This window comes from Bemisia tabaci, chromosome 4, assembly GCF_918797505.1.
Source record: "Bemisia tabaci chromosome 4, PGI_BMITA_v3".
In the NCBI taxonomy this organism is placed as follows: domain Eukaryota; kingdom Metazoa; phylum Arthropoda; class Insecta; order Hemiptera; family Aleyrodidae; genus Bemisia; species Bemisia tabaci.
In genome coordinates, this window is record NC_092796.1 from 3,615,185 (window position 1) to 3,637,162 (window position 21,978).

Sequence of the window (21,978 nt, forward strand, 5' to 3'; positions counted from 1 at the left end):
TATGGTCATGTCCGTTCGTCCTAATCGTAGAGTACATAGAGTCGTAATGTAAGTGGGAGAGCTGGCGCCACTTTTAAGCATTTTCCATGTCCCGAATTCCGAGACTCCTGTGTGACGCCGGGTCTTTTTTTCGATACATAATCGATTGTTTGCGATACACGGGTACCCGGCCATCCGATGACAACAACAACAACAAAGGAGATAGGAATTACCACGTATTCCACACCGCCATTTTGGATCGAAAATGTATCGAAAAAGCGACCCGAACTCGGCGCACACCGGGCTCGGAATTCGTCGAGCAGAACATGGCGCCAGCTCTCCCATTTACATTACGACTCTATGTACTCTATGGTCCTAATTAACCCTTAGATGTCTAAGACTTTTTAAAAGCTAAGTCTCAAGTCGGGCCTCACGGAAAAAATGGATTGCTGATTTAACGATTGAATTGTTCAAGAATATGTCTGACATTTCAAATGTACATTTTACAATAAAGGAAAGCTAATTCAACTTCAGGGGCGGTTAAATTAGCATTTATTAATTGTGAAATCTACATTGAGACATGTTGGACACATTTTTAAACCACATAATTTTTAGATCAGCAATTTTATTTTTTCCCCCGTGGAAATTGACCCGATATATGTATTGTAAAGTATAAAATAAGTATTTTTGTAAAGTATTATCTGTGTATCTCTATGTTTTTTAAGGTGAGAAATGCTTACTTTGTGTAAAGTTTTCACCTTTTTGATAACATCCTGGCGCTTTCTCAATGCCCTCATCCACTCATTCGCCACATGAAACTACTTTAGGAGAGATGGTTGGATTTATTTGACTCAATTCGGATTTCTATGGAGAGTCGTATTGAAAAAAATCCCTGTCACGACTTAACCTGCAAAAATACCAATTTTAGACGTGCACCCTTTAGGACGCTTGAGAGACCTCAGAACAAGTTTACCTTTTTCCCCCTTTCTTTTTTCAAAATGATTATTGATCGATCTGGACACATTATGGCATGCTTAGAGCAAACTCAACCTTAACTGTTCTCAAACAAAAATGACAGACACCTTAACGCGCGTTGATGACGGCGCGGCGCAGGGATACAACTATTCGTGTTTGATGGATGTCCATGTTGCATCGGCAAAAATTGAAGGCGCGATGACGCGAGGCGTGAGCTCGCAATGCTCCGCTCCATGCTGCCAATGATGCGTTACTCAGATTCGCGAGAAAAGTTAAAATACCGGCCCCATTAAATCTCTAACCTCCACGGCTGCGTTTCTCACGCGGCCCTTAAGACACCACTACAAATAAGACGGAAACAAACAAAATATAGAGATAGAACAAGAGAATAGACTCGCGTTAATGACGGCGCAGAGATACAACTATTTGTGCTTGATGGATATCCGTGTTGCATCCGCAAAATTGGAGGCGCGATGGTGCTAGGCGTGAACTCGCAATTCACTGCTGTATGCTGGTCACTGAGGTGTCGCTCAGATTCAAGAAAAGTAAAAAAACGAGGCTCGAATACGTCTCTCCTACCTTTGGCCATGTTGAAACTCGATTTTTTTTCTTTTATTTCAATTTGACGTCTGATTCTTTTACGATGCATATTTGGATCTTATTTAGCAAAGAAGAACCAGAGCGATTAGAGTGTTTTCAAAATCATGCAATTTCTTCTTTTCTTTTAAAAATACTTAGAATATGTACATTATTAAAATTTACACAATTACTTTCATTTAAAATTAACAATTTTTTGGTGGGAAGCAAAAGCGATGAGCTATTCAAGGAGATGTCTTAGATAATTCTGAAGAAGCAACTTTTTTACAGCACTGTGATCACGCTGGTTCCTTTTTGCTTAATGCGATCCATTTGTAGTCCTGTATTTGAATTACATTTTGCAATAAGGAACCACTATTTTTGGCTCATTAAAGAAACAACATATCTGCCATTGGTTTCCCTATGCAGAAAGGTGCTTTTATGGAAGAGCCAGAGATAGTGGTTCCTTTTTGCAAAATGTAATCCATTTAAAGCTCGTATGTGCTGACCCCATACGATCCCCAAAAGTATAGAAATTCCATGATCTTATTCGTACAAGGAGATTTCAATAATTATTGCTGCCGAAACTGTCAACTATAAAACTTTAAGACTTATGATAAAAGTCGAATCGATTATGTACTGAAAACATACACGTCCTCTTTAATTTGTGTTCTAGAGAGTCAGGTTGCCTTTCATTTTAAAGCAAATAGTAAGCACCTTAACTAGTAAAAATAAGGAATGAAAACATTAAGCATCGAATAAAAAAAACACACAGCACATTTTTTTCAACAATGATTCAACATCGAATTTGTAACTCGTTGATGTTCCTTTCCTGTATTAATATCCTAGAGGAGTGCCAGAAAAGTATGATGCTAAAGTGCGACGCGCTCATCAGTTGCAACATTTGTTCCAATAATTACGTAGCGAACACTCGATTTGTCGAGCCATTTCAAGTGAATCGAATCAAGGTCAGCTCCAAATGTTTAAACTGTGATTTTTCTATGGGGGTATCCACGTTCACTGAAATGGCTCATCAGCTTTAAGCTTCTCAAAACCGACATTAAGTGTTAAAAACTGCTCTGTAAAAATGTGTACATCACTAAACAAATTTTTTGGAAAAATTCGCATCCCAAATCTATTATTCTGAACAAACAGGCACGCTTCAAAAGAAAACCCGGTGATCTATGTTTTGATGTGTTTTGTGTTGAGAAAGGTGTCTGTTCCCGAAAATATATTGGAATGAATTGTTGGAATTTGAACGTAATTCATTTGGTAAGTATGTGAACTTTTTTCTTATATTTGCTCAGTTTCTTTTTAAAATAAATCGTAACCATGATTTTGATCACCAACCCTGTCAGCACGTTGCTTGCGTCCAGTAAAACATGAATTAAACCCATTTTTTATTAGATTTTGACTCGAGAGAATTCCCGCGGATTTTATTTTTTTGGCTTTCGCCAGCAACTGACGTAAATTTTAATTGTTACAGATTTACACAGTTGCGCTCGTGCGCTGCTACGATGGAAAGTTAAAGGACAAACCAAAGGTATGTGAGTCGGTACATTTTTCCCAGCCCCGAAAACGCTACTACTATATGAACGTACATGGATTGATAGTCGGTGGTTTTCTTTATAATTTTTTTGACCATTCTTTTCGTGTTTGCATCTCAAGTAGCACAACGAAAAGAAAATATTGAAATCATTTTGCAATTTAATGAAGTAACATTGCAACTTGTTCTACCATGCAATTGAACTATTTTTACATCATTTGGTCAGTACATTCGTGTTTTAAACAACCAATGAATTGAGTTCCATGTGTGAGAAAATTAGTCAGTTTGTTGTGCAACAAACATTCCATCTAATTTAAATTGTATGGCACTTTCAATAAGAAGAGTTTTTTCAATTACTGAATAGACAACATATACGACACTCCGAAACAATATCAATAACTTTAGTTATAATTGCAAATGACTGCATCTTGTATAGTGTCTGGGGTGTCATCATGTCTATGCATTTCTTGAACATGGTGCCACCGACCAACGATGAAAATTGGAAACTGTTGAGCATAAATTTAGTTAAACACGAAGAATTACTAAAAAAATTGTGATGTCTGAGTGTTTTACATATGTTCTTGCAAATATTCTTCACATGTTTTTTCGCGTGTATTTCTTTCTCTCCAATATGGATATCTTGATCTCACGAACGAGAATAAGTTTTATTGTTTTTATATGTTGTTGTATCAAAAATGTGAATATTTTTCGAAATTTTATTTTGTCCTCAGATCTGGTCTCCAGGCGTCATCAAAGCTATCAAAGCCTCTTCAGTAGAAAAGGTAACTTCACTCTTAAGTAAAGACCAATATTTCCTCGAGAAATGCGACTAAAAATCATCGGCATAGCCAGAGCAATTTTTTAGGGATGGCCTAGGCTTCATTTTTCCAGGAGAGGTCTTGGTCTTCCACCTATCAAAAAGGATTCCTGAGGATATACCGTGAAAATTGTTTAAAAAATTACCTCCATATGGGCCGCGGCCCATGGCGGCAAATTTAAGGGGCGGCAAATTTTGCAATTTTTTTAAATGTAGGCTTAAAAAAAATCGGACTCAGAAAAAAAATTATCAAAGAGAAAAGGGGACAACATCTCTCTTTCGTGAGAGTATAGAAATTTATAATTTTTTCGTTTTCTGGTATTACAAGAGACAGCATCTTTAATTAGTCGAGTTAAGAGAGGAACTAAACACGCAATTTGGCCTGGAGCTTAGCGCAGAGAGGAATGATGACGAGGACTTGAAAATAATGAAAAGGACAAGCCCTCGGCGCGGCGCGGCGGTCGGCATGTAACACATATTAGCGCCTACAAGACTGCATTAATACTTCACTCATTGCGCCAAACACGGTGCGATCATCAGCGCGGCGCAGCGGCGGAAGTTAAAATTATTAAACCGCATTTATGTTTGTTCTTTCATAACTTTTTGGTTCATTTCTTATAAATGGACGACCCTGTCCACACAGAGACAGGTTTACGGAACTTAACTTTCGCGCAAAGTTCCGTGAAATTTTACTAGTAGTGTTGACAAGGCTTTCGCAAAAAATGTATCCAACATGAGTAGCTAAACGCGTCTTGTGCACCCCTCTCCCTCCGGCAAGTTCACTTAATGGTTTTTATTGATGTTTCAAAACGAATGAGAAGGGGGCGGCAAAATACAGGCGGCCCATGGGCGGCAAGTAGGTAAATCCGGCCCTGCCCTTATATAAATTTTAAGGGTATTATCACACACAATCCAGCCGTATGCAAACTTGAAGTCCGATTCCATCATCAATCCTTGAAAAAATCACATACCACTTCCGTTTTCCCATTGCATTATGCAATAAAACTAGGAAATGTATCGGTCATGAGACCCATTTCTTTTGTGCAGATTTCCCTAAGGGGGAGAATTAAGTTTCAACAACGCAAAACTCTCAGGTATGCGACACATTTGCTTCAAAATTCATTCACCAAACAAAGTAACGTCTCACAAGTGTGCAGTGGCTGAATGACGTGTATTTCTTAGTTCGGTTGGTATGAAGAATGGAAAGAAATGGATAAGATTATAGTATTAATAGATGCGTATCTAATGTATGAGGACCTACCTTCATGAAACTTTAAACGTAATCATCTTGGAAGCATATTTTTGTAGGTAAGCATCCTTCTTATTACTATTGATTTCACGCGTATGTTAAGTGCGGATAAATAATTTATACTCTCTTACTATATAAATACCAGGGGATTACGAGTATAGGGTATACGCCAAGTTTCAGGCCAGGGGACATTTTCATAAGGGGAATTTTCATTTTTCCAAATGGGTATGTATCCATTCCCATCCATTCAATTTTATTTTTTTAAAGGTCAAGGTCACCGGAACTACATCTGAACAGTTCGAGCGATTCATTAGAAGGCACGGAAGAAGTTATAAAACGGAATTCGAAAAAAAGATCCGATTTAAAGTTTTTCAGGAAAACTTGAAGATAATTAAATCTCTCAATGAAGAAGCAAATGGAAGCACTACTTTTGGCATTACACCATTTACTGATTGGACAAGTAAGCATGCAGAATACATTCTTCCAGTTCTTGTATTAGGACCCTGGTAAAAATTGGCAGTAGAATCTGTGTTCCAAAATACCATAGACCTACAGCCGGCTGTAATGATTTCCAATAGCTTCTATAGCCGGCAACACAATATCTTATAGCCTTTTATAGCCGATGGCGATTAAGTAACATCCTGGCGATAAAGTGTATGCTAAACGTTAGTAATTACGGATGCTAGGACTTAGTGAGTTTTTGGACTACCGCTCTCTTTTTGGGCTGTAGTATCTTGATTTTTTTGCGAGGAAAGCTCCGTACTTTTGAAGGATGCCTGCCATTCCTAATATGTTGGAGCGCCTTCGATTTCGTATGATACTGTGCAATACCTCTGGTGTGAAATAGTTGCTTCAAGCACCGTGGTACGCAGCGGCGCGGCGCGGCGGGCGGGCAGCCAGCGCGAAACGCGCATTGGCGCCTACAAACCTAACAGGGATACTTCACGCATTGCGCAATGCGTGAAGTATCCCTGTTAGGTTTGTAGGCGCCAGTGCGCCGCCGCTCCGCTTTGTGTTAGGCTCTAATATTTAATCTCGTGGAGTCAGCGTTGTTCAACTCATGACTTTGAAATGTTTGCACACTCTGTATGGATTATTCTCATTTTAATTGATGAAAACAAATATGTAGTAAAGGAAAATATAATGTGCGTTTTGTAAATATTATGGTGATTCCGTACAAACTTGCGGATTTTCAAAGCACACGAATTTCTACACAATTTCTCGTAGCCTTTTATAGCCGATGGCGAAAAAGCAACAGCCAGGCGATAAAGTGTAAAGCCCGGCGACAGGAGCTGTAGCCCGGCTGTTTACGAGGGTCATCCAAAAAGTAAGTTCACCCCTTTCATATCTCCGAAACTAAGAGAGATAAATTAAATCGGTAAATAAGAACTTCTTACTTATATCCTCAGCTCTCCATAGGTACCAAGATTTTTAAATTTGGACCACTGGTTGCCGAGATATTTGATTTTTACGTGAACAACTCCCGACCAGTTCCGTCCACCAAACGACGCGCTACGATTCCCGTCACGCTACCTGAAATGCTTGCGTTCCCCACACATCTACGTAGGAATAACCAACTCAAATATTTTAAGATTAGCTTTAAAACAATCTTACCTAATATTTCGACTTAATTTCCGTTCCTATTGATGCATTTTTTATAGCGTTTCTGAAGCTTCTTAATGCCGTTCTCAAAGAACACTTTTGGTTGACTCTTGAACCAGCCTGCTTCCATCACCTGCTGATCGTTCTCGAAGTGCTGGACACCTACGTGCTTCTTGAATTGCGGAAAAAGATGATAGTCACTCGGAGCAAGGTCTGGAGAGTATGGAGGATGAAGTGACACCTCCCATGCAAATTTGTCCAAAAAATTTTGGGTCTATTTCGCCGTGTGAGGTCTGGCATTATCGTGAAGGAACAGGGGACCACGAGACAAGAGACCCGGTCGCTTGTTTTTTATGTCAATCGCAACGAATTCAATATTCCACAATACCGTGGTACATTGATTGTACACCCTTTCTCCAAATATTGGACGAGAAGTACCCCTTGAGAGTCCCAGAAGACAAAAGCGACGCGACAGCGCGTGGTGCATCTCATATCAGCGCGTCGTTTGGTGGACGGAACTGGCCGGGAGTTGTTCACGTAAAAATCGAATATCTCGGCAACCAGTGGTCTAAATTTAAAAATCTTGGTACCTTTGGAGAGCTGAGGATATAAGTAAGAAGTTCTTTTTTACCGATTTGATTTATCCCTTTTAGTTTCGGAAATATGAAAGGGGTGAACTTACTTTTTGGATGACCCTCGTAATTTTTTATCGCTTCGTGTAGCCCGGCCGTATGATTTTTTCCACTTTCTACAGCCAGCTATATGATTTTCTATCGCCCTCTTCAGTCGGCTATAAGGACTCCTATGGTATTTAGAAACGCAGCTCCTATCGCCAATTTTTACCAGGGGAGTTTCAATTTTATTGAAAAAATGGATTAAAGTAGATTTAAAAAAGAAGATAAACGATAACATAAACAGAAACTCGGAGACACGCACTCCTTTGATTTGCAGCCTTTGTTGTACGCTTCCTTGGATTTATTATACGATAACTAAGATACATTTAAAACATTTTTCTGACAAATGCTAGACTCTTAAAAAGGATAAAACCAGGAGAGGATTATTTGCATCGTCGAGTTGCAAAGCTATACCTCCCTGGAAACTACTTTACTTACTCACTAAGAGGTATATATTATGTTCATGAATATCGAATAGCTACATATTCGATTACAATTTATCTCTATCAAACGTATATTTTTAAAAAGTCTGCTACATGAGCGAGGAGGCACATTTGATGAAAAAAAAAATCAATAAATCCTAGAGGATTGCAGGTAATTATTACGGGAAATCACAGATTACACAAAAATAGGAATTTCTATGTGAAATTGGTATTTGAGATGGTATAGGACACGCCCACACAGGTGTTACGCCTTACACTGAAAAAAAAGTAGCTTGGATCAAGCATGATGATTCTTGAATTTGCCGCCAAGAATTTTTTTTTTCTTGCTTTAAGCTGACTTTTTCTTGATACAAGAAAAGTAATGCTTGGGTTAAGCAAGAAAGTAGCTTATATTATAACCAGAAAAATTCTTGATTTAAGAAGAAATACTTCTTGGCGGCAAATTTAAGATTCTTTTTTTTTCCAGTGTACGCTTATGATTTTATACTATACCTAGAGTATACCTAATGTGATTTATATGAGATTGTTTGAATCCTCCAATTTGATTGATGGTTTCGCTGTTCATTGGACTCAGCAGATGAATTTAGAACCCGGTACCATTTGCCTGGACATCCTTCGCTTGAACCACCGTCAACAGTTGAAAAACTTATCACTCGAAGAGCGCCATTTGAAGATCATTATGGAAGGGTAAAACAGGTACCTGCATCAATTTCATCCTCCCACGTCGTCTTCATCCGTCGCACGGACCCTGAAAAAATATCGCCTGACATAAGCTCTTACACTGAGAATGGACCCTCGAGAAAAATAGGTGAGTTACGGGTGAGTAAAAATATATCATAACTCTACCTCTTTTTTAATCCGTAAAAATTTACAGATCTTGAACCATTCGAGCATCATGATAAATTCTTTTCTACTTTCTGTAAATAATTAGTTTTCTTCTTAACAGATCATGTAGAAGAGAAAGTTAAGAGAGGTAGAATCCAGAATGCGTTGGGGAGACGGATTGGCCTCGCTTGCCCTTTTCTCAAGGGGCGTTGCGCTTCCGTAGATAGGTCTGTGCTAAGAGGAACCGTATTCATAGTCGTTCCTTAAACAGCTCCTGTCCTAAGGATGTTGATATGTTTTTAATAAGATTTAGGGAGATTTTCAGAGATCCTGAACATAGCATCATGAAAAGTACAATTCTAACGGATGGCAAGTAAAAATGATCAGAAAAAGTTTGAATAAATAGACTAGGACTAGGAATACCAGTGATTTGCAAATTCAACAAATAAAAAATACGGAAGAATAAGTAGATTCTATGATTTTGACAAACTTTGAGAATGGTACGACCTTACCTTCAGATTCTCAAAACCTGTAAAATTATTCGTAGAGGCAACTTTTTTTAATCCGTCGTGAGGGGTCCATTCTCAAAGTTATACCGTTTAATTTTACAAGTGTTTTGTTGAAATCATCCTTTTCCTGATGCTGTTTTAAGGATATCTTTAAACCCTCTTTAATCACAGTGTAAACCATTTGGGGCCTCTTAATAGAAAAGGCTGTTTAAGGAACAACCAGGCCCGGACTTAGGGCGTGTGCAGGGCGTGCGGCGCACACACGGGCGCCAGCCTTTGGGGGGCGCCACGAAAGAAGAAGAGAGGAAAAAAAAGGGGGAAAAGGAAAAGGGAAAAAAGGGAAGAAAGGACAAGGGGAAAAAAGGAAAAGGAAACAGGTTGGGCAGTGAAAGCAAGGAAAAAGGGGGGAAATGGAAGGAAAAAGGAGGCAAGAAAAGTGAAAAGATAGTTCGCGAGAAAGGGGGGGGGGCATAAAAACCATAGACAAAATATAAAGAGAACTGCCGTCTAAAGGTACATTTTCAGGACAAAAACTCCACCTGGTCCATAGACGGTCAGGCGCCCCTTGACCCTAAATTTGCGGCTGTACAGAAATACAAGAGTAGGCATGTAGTAAGGAGGCGCCATAAATCCATCGAACAGGAGCCGACATAGCATTTTGGGCCACGTCCGCCATCTTGGATTTGAGAATTTTTAAACATAGTATAAATTCGAGTTTCCTGTCGAAAAATACCCCCAGACACCGAGTTTCAAAAAAATCCATCGAACAAGAGCCGACATAGCATTTTAGGCCACGTCCGCCATCTTGAATTTGAGAATTTTAAAAAAATGGACTAAAAATTCGAGTTTCCCGTAGAAAAATACCTCCTGACACCGAATTTCAGAAAAATCCATCGAACAGGGGCCGAGATAGCATTTTAAGCCATTTCGGATTTTCGAATTTTGAATTTTTTGAATTTTGACAGATTTTGATTTAAAACGCGTGATCCCCAAAATCTAAGGTCAGATTCGGATTCCTCGTAAAAAATCGATGCCATTTCATGTATCATACCCTGACACCGAATTTCAGGAGAATCCATCAAATAGGAGCCGAGATGGTATTTTAAGCTACTTCAGTCATTTCGGATTTTTGAAGTTGAAAAATTTTACTTAAGACTCGTGATACCCAAAATCGAAGTTCAGATTCGGATTCCTCGTAAAAAATCGATGCGATTTCATGTATCATACCCTGACACCGAATTTCAGGAAAATCTATCGAACAGGAGCCGAGATGGCATTTTAGGCCACTTCAGTCATTTCGGATTTTTGAAGTTGAAAACTTTTACTTAAAACGCGTGATACCCAAAATCGGAGTTCAGATTCGGATTCCTCGTAAAAAATCGATGCGATTTCATGTATCATACCCTGACACCGAATTTCAGGAAAATCCATCGAACAGGAGCCGAGATGGCATTTTAAGCCACGTCAGTCATTTCAGATTTTCGAATTTGGAAAATTTGACTTAAAACGCGTGATACCCAAAATCGAAGTTCAGATTCGGATTCCTCGTTAAAAATTGATACAATTTCATGTATCATACCCGAGCATAGCGTGAAGGAAAGAGACGTAACGTAGACATACTGAGTCGAGCATATGAATACAATGTGGCAACATGGGTAGTGCTCAGTGGGTCAGCGGAGGAGGAAGAATAAGAATTTATCGTGAGAAATTCCTCGGGACGAAACTGAACGTTAGCGCCGGCCGGCGCCTCCCCGCTCGGTTTCACTCGGGCGACCCGCGCGGCGGCGTAGTTCAAATGAATAGTACGACAGAATCTATTCGCGTCGTTAAACCTTTTTCCTTCACGCTATTTTAACATATGATACATGAAATCTCATCAATTTTTCACGAGGAATCCGAATCTGAGCTTAGATTTTCGATATTACGCGTTTTAATCTATTTGAAATCGTAAGAGAATTTACAGAATTGTCCTTGAAAATTGATCACACATTAGTGTTTTTTTACATCATTAAACCTCTTTCCTTCACGCTATTCTAACATATGATGCATAAAATCTCATCAATTTTTCACGAGGAATCCGAATCTGAGCTTTGATTTTCCATATTACGCGTTTTATTCAATTTAAAATTGTAGGAGAAATTACAGAATTGTCCTGGAAAATTGATCACACATTAGTGTTTCTTTACGTCATTAAACATCTTTCCTTCACGCTATTCTAAAATTTAATGCATGAAATCGCATCAGTTTTTCACAAGGAATCTGAATCTAAGCTTAGATTTTGGATATTACGCGTTTTAATCTATTTAAAATCGTAGGAAAAATTACAGAATTGTCCTTGAAAATTGATCTTTTAATAGTGATTTTAACCCCGTTTTTCTTCTTCACGTAATGAAATTAGATCAACAGTTGAATCATCGACTAGTCTAGCCTAACCCCCCAGAATCGGTCTATAGGGCGAACGATTTTATCAGATAAGATGTGCGGTCCTAGTTTCCGGGCAATTGCGGTTTGATGGAAGCTGCGATGAGGAGAAACGGAAGATACGCGAAACTCGGGCGGATATTAAGTGAGAATCCAGGTAGGGGAAAGGCTTTCTTCCTGAAAAGTTAGTGCTCGGGCCAACTTACATGGTCACTGGAGCATTGTATAGCAGGTTGTGGGAAACTATTTTTTTGCAGCAACAACCAATTGGATCGCATTTTGCAAAAAGGAACTAAGAGCATTTCAATGTTGCTGGGATTGTGCAACTTAGGTACATTCTTTGCAAAAAGTAAACTTTGCGACGGTAATTTTCGTCTTGAATTCATAGTTTATTGGGAGTAGAGGTGAAACTAGTTTAGATGATCGTTTATGTTTGCAAGGTTAGCGACATTTGAATGCTCTTAACAACTATGATACGGCCCCGTAGCAAAAACTCAGGTACTTAGATTCCTGTCTGTTGGAATTTCAAGCTAGCTGTTACATAGGTCTCCTGTCGTATGTCCTCTGAGTAAAGTAATATTTTGCAGGAAATTTTTATTTCAATTGTTTGTTTTTTGATTTATTGTTTCTCTCTTACCGCGAATAGAGACTGCCTCCCCATCTCCCTCTTTGTCTCCAACCGGGTCATTGGGAAGCACTCAATCTTCCGATGCAGCAAGCTCATCCTCTTCCCCAAAAAGCGAGACATCTAAAAGGAAGCTCAAAGCTCAAGAGGATCCCATCACTGAAATCGATTGGCGGAATCCGCAAGAAACTTACCCTAAAATAAAGAACCAGGTAGGTCCGTGCAGTCTTTTCCTGCATTCTGTCAAGGTAGAGGCAAATAGATGGGTTACACAAGAGTAGTAGTAGACGAGCTACAAAGGCTTTTCATTTTAGATAACCTCTTCCTCGTAAATGCGTTAAATTATCAGGAGTAACACGTAAAAAGCTCTTAAATTAATAGTTCCAAAGGGACGAATGTTGAATTATTGAAGAATGACTTTAAACGGAAGTATTGACCATCGAATATGCAGTCTGATTGTGAGTTAATTTCATCATGAAAAATTAACAATTGGACGTTTTTCTATCAAACGGAACTATGTGCATTAAAATATGACCCCTGAAATCCATATGAATATGTACATAGCAGGGCTAACGTCATAATGCACATGGTTCCGTTTGATAGAATTAAGTCAAATTATAAGCGAAAATTTTGTTAAAGTGACATCATACATGCTCCATTAAAGACAAATTGTGAGAAATCAAATCATAAGCTCACCCCGAATACTATTTTCTTATATTTAAGGGCATCACTGACAAACAGTCAGGATTTGAACTTGAAATTATGTTCACAGGGTGATACGTGCGGTAGCTGCTGGGCATTTGCTTGCATCGGTGCTATGGAAGTTCTCTGGGCTCAAAGAGTCAAGAAACTCTTCCGATTCTCCGAACAAGGTAAGATTAGTTTTTTTTATGTCTTTAATTTGACGTGTATTATAAGCGCGCCATGCATTGGCGCGCTTATTTTAATCGGCGCACGGTGGATCAATTCCATCGGAGAGGTCGGACAAAATTGGGAAACTTTAAAGGCTTATAACTTTATTAAATAAAAACTTCGGGATTTTAAAAGTGGCTTCATTGGTTTCATTGTGAAATTCTCTCCATAAGGTATCCCTTACAATTTAAAATGTGACGAATTAAACATCAAAATTTGCGGTTATAGATAAAAATTTCAAAATCCGACCTCTCTAATCAACTCGATCCACTGTGCGGTGACCGAGACAGCCGGATGAATTGTTGATTCGGGCCCTATTGTTTCATGGGTTATTTCACAGGCTTTTTGTGGCGGGAACGCAGTTGAGTTTTTGCATTGTGATGATTAAAATTGGAGGGCGTTTAGCGAGTGCTGGTAATCTATGTTCAATCAATGCGAGCATGAAAAGAGCCCACTGTATATTTTCATGTGCTGCTTAAGTTCTGTAAATTTGACGTGGCTATACATTTGCCCGGAGCAAATAGCGACTTGAATTTGTTTTTGCACCATGAAAACTTAATTCTTCAGCTGTCGCTCTAGTTTCTATTCTCTTTCAGTAATGCTACCAGGTCAGCGTGAGTACCCAACGCACCATGGTAAGATGGGCGCAACATGCTGACGTCAATAGACCCATAGGTCAGTCCGTTAGAGGAGAGTGTAAAGATCTTTACAAAACCGGGGTGATGACTGCTCACGTTGCCAAAAGAGTCCCACGATTTCCCCCGAGTCCGCCCGATCCGATTACCTTGGTCTTGTGCAAATAGGGGAAACGTTTGGAAAGTATCGAAACAGCAAATCAGGGGAATGGAGGATTTGCATGCAAATTTTTTATTGCTTCGTCTGAAAGTGCTCAAAGAGCTGATTTCACAGCATTTTTTATAATTTTTTTCTAATGGGAAACAGTATAAAAATATATTTAAAAGCGAGAAAACACACCGCCTAGTGACGTCATCTGGCGGCATTTCCCATTTAAGCACACGTATTTTAGCAGATTAGATCATTTTGTCATATCTTCTTCAATAATTGTTCAATTTATGAACGAAGGGTGTCCTCGTGTTCAGTTCCCACAGTAGTTTCCTCTTAAAAACGAAATTCATCAAATTTCAGACACCGGCAAATTCTCTATTCGTCGCCAGATTGGAAAATTCCAAAGAACATCTTTTTATCGGACAGACCTGGGTTTCGACCTTGATTACACGCAGTCCTTTACCGCGTCGAGTATAGTCGAAAAGAACGGAGTGCCTTCTAATTTCATGTATGCGACCGGAACATCTCTTCAGCTGGAATGGTTGCATCCATGCTAGGCGTCTGCATGAATGCGTTGCACAGTGTGATCGTTGCGTGTGCCGCGGCGCCTCCTCCCAAAATCGCCTGTGTCACGCACCCAATTCGCAGGTCTACGACCTCATAAAAATTACGTCATGATCTCTCAGATCCTCTCTTGTACGTGATAAGAGGCAATTTCGTCAATATTTTCTCAAATATTATCGAAAATCTTCCTATACGTTGAATTTCTTTGTTAAAATTGGTAAGTGAGTGCTTTAGTCTCCTGACAACAGAATTGCGATCTCAAAATTGGAAAAAAATGATGAGTAGCTAAAAAAAAGGGAACCAATCGATGCGATATATCGCATGCCGTTCTGACACAAAATATGGCGTCCATCGAATCACCTTAACCAGAAATTCGCTGTGATGACCTGTGATTGAGCCTGTAAACTAGGTAGTTTACCAATAGGGAAGTTGTAGTAAGGAACCAGTAGTTCATCTGAAGTTTGCCTCCACTTCCGCTGCATTTTTGACTGCAAAATTTAATGCAGTATATATGGCCTCTTTCTAAAAATATAGATACACGTTTTTATGGAGCAGCCCAAGACAATGGTAAAAGTAGAAAAACAAGGGAGGAAAACCGGGGAACAAGGTTAAAATACACAATTAAAAAACCGAAACGTTTCGATTTATAACTGAGTCATTTTCAGGCGGAAATGTTACAATAAAAATTGAAAAACGATGAAAAACCTGAGCCCTACATAGTGGTGGTCGGTATCTGAGAAAATTGATAACATTTTATTGATAACCCGCCAGGTTATCGATTTTCTCAGATTTCAACCACCACCATCCACCATGTAGAACTCAGGTTTTTCCAGGGCCGGATTTACCTACGTGCCGCCCGTGGGCCGCCTGTATTTTGCCACCCCCTTCTCATTCGTTTTGAAACATCAATAAAAACCATCAAATGAACGTGCCAGCGGAGGAGGGGTGCATAATAAGACGCGTTTACTTGTGTTGAACACATTTTTTGGGAAAGCCCTGTCAACACTACGAGCAAAAGTTCACGGAACTTTGCGCGAAAGTTAAGTCTCGTAAACCTATCTCTGTGTGGACAAGGCCTTCCATTCATAAGAAATGAACGACAAAATTATGAAAGAACAAACATAAATGTGGAGTAATGATTTTAACTTCCGCGCCGCGCAGACCGCACCGTGTTTGGCGCAATGCGTGAAGTATTTCGACAATCTTGTAGGCGCTATGAGTTTCACGCCGACCGCTGCTGAACGCACTGTGTTTGAGGTATTCGTGAAGTATTCACGCAGTCTTGTAGGGGCTATGCGTTTCACGCTGATCGGACTGTGTTTGCCGCAATGCGTGAAATATTTGTGCAGTCATGTAGGGGCTAATATGTGTTACATGCCGATCGCCGCGTCAAGGGCTTCTCCTTTTCATCTCAAGTCCTCGTCATCGTTTATCTCTAAGTCGCGCCGTTCTAGGCCAAATTGCGTGTTTTGTTTCTCTCTTGACTCGACTAATTAAAGGTGCTGTCTCGTGTATCACTGAAAGACGACAAAAGTAGAAATTACTATACTCTCAGAAAATTAGAGATTTTGTCGCCTTTTCTCGTTTGTAATTTTTTTTTCTAAATTCGAATTTTCTATACCTACATTTAAAAAAAAATCAAAATTTGCCGCCCCCTATAGATTTGCCGCCATGGGCCGCGGCCCATGTGGCCACCCCCTCAATCCGGCCCTGGGTTTTTCATCGTTTTTTAATTTTTATTGTAACATTTCCGCCTAAAAATGACTCAGTTATAAGTCGAAACGTCTCGGTTTTTAATTGTGTATTTTAGCCTTGTTTCCCGGTCCCCCCCCCCCCTTGTTTTTCTACTGTCTAAAAATATATGCTGTATTGTTGGTGCTAGAGCTAATCGACTGCGTGGCGGGCAACGACGGCTGTGATGGCGGAACAATTAAGGTTGGGCTGGAATACCTGAGGGACCATGGAGTGACGTTCGATGACGAGTACCCGTTCACGGGGGCCAACGGAACATGCAAACGCGACAGGCCTGTCGCAGGGCGCCTCAGGGATGTCATCGAGGTCAACGGGGGCACCAAAGCCATAATCGAGGCTCTTCAGACCAGCCCCGTGGTCGTTGCCTTCCATTTCCCCGATGGCAATTATGGACAGGTGAATCTTCCACATCTGCCGTGCTAATGGCCTGGTTACACGCTCAAATTTCCGTCAAATTCCGATCAAAACGATGACCAAGATGGCGGTCGAGAGTTATCTAGATTGATGGGTAAAATTAATTAAAACAGCGTGAAATAAGCATGAAATAAGCACGGTTGTGTGGAAATCAGATGAAGGATGAGCCCCACAGCTCCAGCATCTACCATCAAATTTTTGCAGGCCGCAGAAATTTGATGGTAGATGGTGCGCACTGCGCACCAGTCACCATTTGATCGGAAATTGATGGAAATTTGAGCGTGTAACCAGCACATAAGGAAGAAGGCCGTCTGAACATTCGAGAGTTGCCAAATTTCCTTCGATAAAATGTTTATTCTCAGGCAATTTATGAATATGTTTCCTTGAAATTTTCAGGAACTTTAGGTGACATTGTGAACAAAATCAAATGAAAAATTGGAAGAAAAATACTCATATGTTTACCAGGAAATTCGTGTTTTATCAAGGATATGATATATGAAGGTTCATACGGCATTTTTCCTTAGCACGGCAGTATGTGTTACGATGGTAGAGGCCGCTCGGCTGCTCATAAATAGGGCGGCATGAAACGTAAGAAAGAAATGAAAGATTGGATATTTCAGTGAAATATTCCATGAAATCTCACGAGGCTGTGAAATATTTTATATTTTTCTCCCAGTGATCAACTGGAGAGAACTTTTTTTCATGGGTTAGAGTGTGCACCCCGCACTCGAACACACAAAAATAGAAGAAAGTAGCGATTTTTACATTTTGCGAAACATGAAAAGGAACCGGTATTTTTCAATATCTTCCATAAATTTCTGAAAATCATGAAATATTTCACGTAAAATTCCAAGATTTTACTTTTCATGAAATTTTACCACCCTGCAGTCATAAAGAATAAAAACATTGGGGTTTTTTTAGTCTTTTTTAAGTCAAGTCGACGGCGTGCTGCCAGCTCGAAACACGCACTGGCGCCTACAAACCTACAGGGACACTTCACGCATTGCGTAATGCTTGAAGTATCCCTTTAGGTTTGTAGGCGCACATGCGCGTTATGCGCTGGCCGGCCGGCCCCAGCGTGCCACGGCGCGCGGTGCCTCAAGCACTACAGAGGTGTTGCACAGTATCATACGAAATTGAAGGCGCTTCAACATATTAAGGATGACAGGCATCCTTTGAGAGTACGGAGCTTCCCTCGCAGAATAAATCAAGATTTTTCGTCCTAGCATCCGTATTTAAAACGTTTTGCATAATTTTTGAATTTCTTTATAGAAAAGAGTGATTCGATTTAGGCAGAACTTGAGTACGCTGTCAAGAAGATTTTATTTTGAACTGAGAGTAAAATAGATGAATGAAAACGGGTTTCTGTTTTATAATGTAAGTGGCAATTCTTTTTATGTAAGCATCTTTTCTGCTTTAAACAGGCATTATTTTCTTTATTAATTCATGAGGAAATCTTTTCGGCGGAAAATTCGAGCATCTTTCTGCTTGCATCAAGTCACTTTTTCCTCTAATGAAGTTCAAAAATCATGCTAAACGTTATTGAATACATATACTAGGACTCACCGCTCTCTTTTTGTTGCTGTTTTGTCTGCTCTCACTCGATTTAATTTGCAAGGGAACTTTGTGCTTTTGAAAGATGCCATCAATCATGATACGCTGCGAGGTGCCTTCAGTCTTGTATGATACTGTGCAACACCTCCGTGTCGAAATAGGTAGAAGCTCGAGGCGCCACGGACCGCCAGCGCTGTTGCGAAGTTATCGTACACAGGAAAAATCTAAGAGCCTTTAACTCAGGCAAATCAAAAGGTATACCCTGTTCAAGTTTAACAAGATGGGATTCTCTTGAAAATAATTAAGTCCTTTTGCACCAAAGAGGTGTAGAGAGTTTTAGTGAATTTTCCCTCATGGCATTGACGCCTCCCCATTTTAACCAAAAATCTCAATTATATATTTTTCTCCGTTGGACCAAACAAACAAACAAACAAACCCTTATTCTTCCAAGAAAGTATACATTTTCATCCAACAACGTGGTGAGCAGTTGTTGTTTGTATTTGCATGCGGACCAATTAACTTTGGGTCTCAATTTGTAAAAGGACCAAAACTCCCCTGCCGAAAAACTTGTGGACGTAAACTAGGTACTAAAAAATGTTGACGAAATGTCCTATAACTGTTAGGTTTTTTGCAATTGAACATGATTGGTAGAAGAACAATGCAATATCCTAATTGAAGCACAGCGTTTTTGCCTTGGACAGCCAACTAAGTGCGCAGAAATCGTCGTCATTTCCATGAAGCAGCAGTAAGTCTCCATTATCCTGTGAGGGGAGCCGCACTCGCTGCTGTTTTGTACCAAATGGTACCATTTTCAACTGACACACAGTGGATCGAATCAATTAGAGAGATCGGACATGAAATTGTTGACTGAAACTGCAAATTTTGATTTTTATTCCATTACATTTTAAACTTTAAGGGGTGCTTCTAGGAGGAAATTTTACGAGGAAATGAAAAACGTCTTGTAAAGCGTTTACTAATTTATTTATAAATTTCAGTTTTATAAGGGTGGACTGTTCAATCCAAAATCTTGCACCGGTAACGTAGATCACAGTGGTGTCATTGTCGGTGTTACCAAAGAAGGTGAGTCTCGCCTTTTTTTCTATTTGTTGTAAATGTAGGTATAAAATGTAAAGTTCGAGAGTTTCTACAGTGGATTCGATTTCCCAGAAATCACATTCCCCTGAAATCCTAAGTGTGTTTGAGGGGTTGGAGAAGTACGAGGAACACATTCGATGTTCCAAAAGCCCCAAAATACCCCCAAAATACCTTTAAATCGACTTTATCTTCTAGGAGTTCGACAGAATTTTTCCTTTCTTCGCTTAAATTATTCCGTAGCACTTTCCTTCAAAAATCTAGGATAAGATTTTGCTTAAGGCAGATAAAAAAACTTAAATTCGTTCGAATAGCTTTCTACAATCACAATACACGGTCTCGTCAAGGTGCGTCGTTGACCTCGAAGTGTTGGATCGTGAATTCTCTTGTTGTGCTGCTTGCCTATTTTGAAATCTCTGTAGATGAAAACTAAAGGGGTTGATATGTGCGAGTTAATGACGCGCCTTATCAACACATTGTGTTGGAGTTCACTGCTTGTTTTTTTCATAATATTAAAAAGAGTCGAAAATTTCCCGGGGAATACTCGGTCTTGTCACTCAAGAATCGCTATGAATCAACAATTTTTTTACCAAATTAGCTCGAAACTTAATGATTTTTGATTTTCAACCTTGCACTTTAAAAGTTACCTAAAACCCGCTAGCTTTACTCGTTTGCCCAAGTTCGTATGGCGACAAAGGTTTTTGACATCGATCCACCCTACGTATGAAGAGGATTGTAGTTGCAGTTCCTCAGAAAACGCCTACATTTTTATAGCATCGATCATTAAAAGTTCCTCAAAGTTTCCTACGGCTAAAAACGTTTTTTCTTAGGACTTGGAACTTTAATTACTATTTTTTTCTTAATTATAGGGAACTGGATCTTTCGAAACAGTTATGGTGATGCATGGGGCATAAAAGTAAGTGTCAGATCAGTTGGAACTCATTTATACAGTTAGCCACTTAGACTACCACTTCAGTGGCGAGGCGTGAATGATCGATTACCGATATTTCCCCATTTGAGGCTATGGTAAAGAATCGATTATTAAGGGTCCGCTGCGGACACCCTAAGACCTACATATCGATCATTTTCCATAGGTTTAAATGGTAGATCAATCGATGTATCGCAAAGCACGCCACGCCACTGCACCACTTTATTTGCACCACTTTTTTACAAGCAATGGGGTGACTTTTCCTTTCTTTTTATTTTGAAAATTAATCTGAATTTTCAAATAATCCCCACTTCAACGCTAATGATATTATTTAATTACGAAAACCGTCCTTCATATTGATTCTCCATAAGAATTTCAAAACCAACGTTCACTGATTCTTCCTATATACCTATGGGAATAAAGCATCATTTGAGATTTTGGAGCTTTGCATTTACGTGTTTCCTATATTTTAACCATGGATATTTTTCAACTTCAATTAATTCTGCTCCGGTGGCATGGTGTGTTTTGCGATGTATCGATTGATCTGTCATTTATACCTATGCGGAAAGAGGATCGATCAAGAGGGTGTTCGTAACGAACACCTTTATAATCGATTCTTTACCAAGGATTCAAATGCGGAAATACCGATAATCGATCATTCACGCCACTGTTCTGCTCGAATAGCCACGTAGTTCACTGACAAGGTATATTTATCTTTGTTTCAGGGTCATGCAATATTCAAAAATGGAGCATGTTTAATGGGTGATCCTCGCTACACGTATGCCATAGTTGCCTAATTTTTGCGAGTCTCTCATGATGTTACTCGACATATATTGAATAAAATTGTGTATGTGCAATATTGTATCAAAAAATTGTTTGTTTTGTACATTGAAAAGAAATAAGTATATTAACATAGTTCATTTTTCCCAAGAGGAAAATACTACTATTACTACAAGTCACAGAAAATGTTTGTAAGACAAGAATAAGATCAATTTAAACAAGAAACAAAACTTTTGGATGAAATTTAATTCTATATCCCTGTAAAACGTCTTATTGCAGTTCATTTACAAAAGAAGTCATGTATTAACGTGGTAAAAATTGGCGACAGGAGCTGCGTTTCAAAATACCATAGGAGTTCTTACAGCCGACAGAAGAGGGCAATAGAAAATCATATAGCTGGCTGTAGAAAGTGGAAAAAATTATACGACCGGGCTACACGAAGCGATAAAAAATTATACAGCCGGGCTACAATTCCTGTCGCTGGGCTTTCACTTTATCGCCTGGCTGTTGCTTTTTCGCCATCGGCTATAAAAGGCTATAAGAAATTATGTAGAAATTCTTGTGCTTTGTAATTCCTTAAGTTTGTACGGAATCACCTTAATATTTACAAAACGCAAATTATATTTTCCTTTACTACATATTTTTTTTCATCAATTAAAATGAGAATAATCCACACAGAGTGTGCGAACATTTCAAAGTTATGAGTTGAAAAACGCTGACTCCGCGAGATTAAATATTAGAGCCTAACACAAAGCGGAGCGGCGGCACACTGGCGCCTACAAACCTAACAGGGATACTTCACGCATTGCGCAATGCGTGAAGTATCCCTGTTAGGTTTGAAGGCGCCAAGGCGCGTTCAGCGCTGGCTGCCCGCCCGCCGCGCCGCGCCGCAGCGTACCGCGGCGCTTGAAGCAACTATTTCACACCAGAGGTATTGCACAGTATCATACAAAAT

The 21,978-nt window shown here is 39.5% G+C and overlaps 1 protein-coding gene across 3 annotated transcripts; it reads left to right on the forward strand.

The window, feature by feature from the left end:
• Nucleotides 1–2,456: 2,456 nt before the first annotated feature.
• LOC109031191 (uncharacterized) lies at nt 2,457–21,308 on the forward strand. 3 transcript variants are annotated; one of them, XM_019042558.2, is made up of 11 exons: nt 2,457–2,802; nt 3,017–3,073; nt 3,808–3,858; nt 5,410–5,602; nt 8,439–8,669; nt 12,263–12,453; nt 13,014–13,113; nt 16,386–16,651; nt 19,219–19,303; nt 20,185–20,231; nt 20,969–21,308. In XM_019042558.2, the coding sequence occupies exons 1-11, from the start codon at nt 2,770–2,772 to the stop codon at nt 21,038–21,040; spliced, it is 1,326 nt and encodes a 441-aa protein (XP_018898103.2). In that variant the 5' UTR covers nt 2,457–2,769; the 3' UTR covers nt 21,041–21,308. The 3 variants fall into 3 exon arrangements, with proteins under 3 accessions (XP_018898103.2, XP_018898102.2, XP_072155123.1); XM_019042557.2 differs by having other exon boundaries at nt 2,458–2,802; nt 8,436–8,669; nt 20,969–21,306; XM_072299022.1 differs by lacking the exon at nt 20,185–20,231 and having other exon boundaries at nt 2,458–2,802; nt 8,436–8,669.
• The last annotated feature ends 670 nt before the right edge of the window (nt 21,309–21,978 follow it).

Excerpts from the sequence above, each read along its gene's own strand:
- LOC109031191 (XM_019042557.2), top strand. The coding sequence starts at position 2,770 with ATGAATTGTTGGAATTTGAACGTAATTCATTTG. Across the intron at positions 12,454-13,013 it reads ACCCTAAAATAAAGAACCAG|GGTGATACGTGCGGTAGCTG; the intron begins GTAGGTCCGTGC and ends TTATGTTCACAG. Across the intron at positions 13,114-16,385 it reads CTTCCGATTCTCCGAACAAG|AGCTAATCGACTGCGTGGCG; the intron begins GTAAGATTAGTT and ends TGTTGGTGCTAG.